The sequence below is a fragment of the Fonticula alba genome (genome assembly GCF_000388065.1).
Source record: "Fonticula alba strain ATCC 38817 unplaced genomic scaffold supercont2.3, whole genome shotgun sequence".
NCBI lineage: Eukaryota > Rotosphaerida > Fonticulaceae > Fonticula > Fonticula alba.
In genome coordinates this window covers 1,530,046-1,533,245 of record NW_009242973.1, presented here as the reverse complement: position 1 = coordinate 1,533,245, position 3,200 = coordinate 1,530,046, and the positions used below count along the sequence as shown (strand labels likewise).

At 68.5% G+C, this 3,200-nt stretch overlaps 1 protein-coding gene across 1 annotated transcript; it reads left to right on the top strand.

Moving 5' to 3' along the window:
* Positions 1-1,541: 1,541 nt before the first annotated feature.
* Positions 1,542-3,178, top strand: H696_02128 (hypothetical protein; the record flags this gene model as incomplete). Its single annotated transcript, XM_009496024.1, has 6 exons — positions 1,542-1,563; positions 1,664-1,899; positions 2,059-2,211; positions 2,312-2,885; positions 3,005-3,096; positions 3,164-3,178. The coding sequence occupies 6 exons, from the start codon at positions 1,542-1,544 to the stop codon at positions 3,176-3,178; spliced, it is 1,092 nt and encodes a 363-aa protein (XP_009494299.1).
* Between the last annotated feature and the right edge of the window lie 22 nt (positions 3,179-3,200).

The window sequence follows — 3,200 nt, the reverse complement described above, 5'->3', positions numbered from 1 at the left end:
GCGCCTCCCCGCCCGGCCGTGTGTATGTGTGTGTGTGTGTGTGTGTGTGTCGCCGTCCCTGTTGTTCCCCGTCCCGGTCCCCCTAGCGGCTATTGAGCTTCGGGCCCTGGGCGGCGACGGAGGCAGGAGGGGGGGGGGGAAGAGCATCTGCCGGGCGGGCGCCCGGCAGTGGGGCGTGGGAACCGTGGCCGCGGCTCGGCGGCCGAGCGCTGAGGAAACCGGCGGAACGGCGCGCGGCCAGCCTTTGACCCCCTATCTCTCCGCGTGCGGGGGGGGGGGGGGAAGAGACCCAGAAGAAGGGCGTACGCGCCGGGCTCTAAGGTGCCCCCGGTGTGCGGCCACTCCAGGCGGTGGACGCCCGGATGCTGTGTGTGTGTGTGTGTGTGTGCACCCGCCCCTGCGGCTGCGGCAAGGGCATGCATGTCCCTCGGGGCAAAACGCCCCTATCTACGCGTTCCTGCCGGGGGACCGGCGGGAGGATGCGTGAGTCCCCCGTGGCTGTCTCGCCCTCCCCATCCCCCCCCCCCCCTGGAGGCGCCGCTGGAATGCCGGACACAGTGCGGAGAAGGAGAAGCACCCCGGCTTGTGCTGCTCGGCGGGCATCGGGAGGGGGGGGGGGGGGGGCGAGACGCGGGCGCGCGATTAATGGGCAGCAACTTTGCGGGCGGGCTGCCGCCGGGGTGCCGCCGTCCCAAAGCCGCCGCCCGGGCAATCCCCCCTGCTTGGGAGGGCGAAGAAGTGCCTCTGCTTTTTCTGGTGGGGAGACGCCGAGAGAGCGAGCGAGCGAGCGGGCAAGAAGCCAGAGAGAGACGTGGTGTGGCCGCGCCTCACGCTCGCCCAACACATGCCGCCGGCCCGGGGACAAGTTCCCAAAGGCGCAACGCCAGCCCGGGAGGCCGGGGACTCAAGACCGGTCTCCCGGCCGGCCGGGTGGCCTTCGACGCCGGGCAGGGCCGACGGAGGCTTGCCACTGTCTCCCCCCCCTCCCCCGAGCAGCGCCGGTGGGTACCGGGCGAAGGGACACAACCGCTATGGCTGTTGTTGCGCCCGCGTTGGCCCAGTCCCTGCAGGCCAGCTGGATAGGGGACGCGCTGAAGTCCCACCGTTGATGCGGAGGGGGCCGTCCTCTCGTCCGCGCCCCTTGCTCTGGCCCCGGTGGCATATTTAGTCGGCCGCGATGTGCGCCCGCCCCCGGTTCCCGGGGGCGCCCCAGCATAACAACTCTCTCTCTCTCTCTCCCCCCACCCCCTCTCCTCCCCTCCTTCCCCCTCACCCCTTCGCATTGTGCCCCCCTTCCTCCCCTTCCCCCCAGGTCCCGCCCCCCGTCACTCGCCACCGCCACAGTCACCAATCTCTCTCTTTCGCTCTTTCGCTCTTTCGCTCTTTCTCTCTTTCTCTCTCTCTCTCTCCCGCTCGCTCGCCAGCGCCCCATCTCACACGCCCCGCCGCACGCGCTCCCCCCTTTCCCTCCCCCCCCCCCCACACCGCAGACAGTTTGCTCGGTGGACTGTTCATGATCCCCTTTTCTCCCGGCAGGCGTCATGGCTCAACGGAAACTACAATGTCCGTTCATTTGAGCGCGCGCGCTCGCCCTGTCCTCGCCCTGCCGGCCAGGCGCTCGCTCCGATCGCGCACTAACATGCCCCGCCCCGCCGACCCGCAGCTGAGATTGAAAAGACCTTCAAGCGGGTGTCCGAGGGCCTGAACACCTTCGAGGACATCTACTCCAAACTCCAGCCCAACTCCACCTCCACCAATCTCAAGGAGAAGTATGAGGCCGACCTGAAGCGCGAGATCAAGAAGCTCCAGCGCTACCGCGACCAGATCAAGACCTGGGGCTCCTCCAGCGAGATCAAGGACAAGAAGGCCCTGTCGGAACACCGGCGCCAGATTGAACATGTGCGCATGCCGTGTCGCTCCTGCTGCCACGGGGCCGCTGCCGCCCGCGTCGGCCATCGGCCTCTTGCTCACCCTCCCGCCCTCGCTCCCGCGCTCTCTCCTTCGCTCGGTTCCTCCGGCCCCCCCCCCCCCCTCTTGTGTTGCCTCCCTCGCGCGTAGGCGATGGAACGCTTCAAAGCCCTGGAAAAGGAGATGAAAACCAAGGCCTTTTCCAAGGAGGGGCTGGCATCAACACGCGTGGACCCACGGGCCCAGGCCAAAAACGACACCATAAAGTGGATCTCGGAGGCTGTCGAGCGCCTGACCTTCCAGGTGCGTCCCCCACGCCCTCTCCCCTCCCCACCCGCACACGCCCACACATGGGACCCCTTTCCTGACATCTCCCTTCCCCTCCTCGCGCCCACCGCCGTAGAATGAGAAGCTGGACGCCGACTTGGAGCTCCTCCAGACCAAGAAGGGCCGGCAGGTCATCGAGCAGAAGGAGGCCCTGCTGGAGCGCATCCGCCAGTACCAATATCACATCAACATCCTGGAGCGCCTGCAGCGGCAAATCGACAACAACACCGTGAATCCGGAGGACGTGGACCGGATCCGCGAGGACGTCATGTACTACGTGGACAACAGCGAATATGTGGATGGCGGGGACCCGGACGACGTGCCCTACGACTCGGTCCCATACGACTCGATCATCAGCATCGATGATGATGAGTTCTTCCCCCAGAGTGAGGACGATCTGCCGACCGGGGGGTCTTCGCATCGGGCGTCGGTGTCCGGGTCGCCGGCCACCAGCGCCGCGTCGACCCCGGCCCCGGGCGGCGGCCCGGGCGACGAGTCGGACGAGCACTCCGACTCATCGTCGGCCGACGAGTCGGCCACGCCCCACCCGGAGGAGCCGGCCCAGTCGCAGCTCAAGGCCACCTCGCCGGCCGCCGGCAAGGGAGCCGCCGCCACGCCGCAGGGCACGGCCGCCTCTTCGCGGGCCTCCAGTGCGTCGCTGCTCTTTTTTTTCCCCCTCCACGCGCGCGCGCACACACACACATGCACTTCCTCCCCCTCCCCGTTTGGCCTTCTCCGAGTGGCTCGGCTTCTCACACGCACGACACAGCCCCGCCCACGCAGCCGGAGCCCAATGCCGGCCAGCCGGCCGATGAGCTTGGCGCCCCGACGCCCGAGCACTTTGAGGGTGCGTCTTTGGCCGTGCCCGTTGCGGCGCTTTGTCCATGCCCCCGTTTTCCCGGCGCCCTGCTCCGCCCCGGCCCGACAGCCTGTCGCCCACTGACACTCCCCCCCCCCCCCCCCCC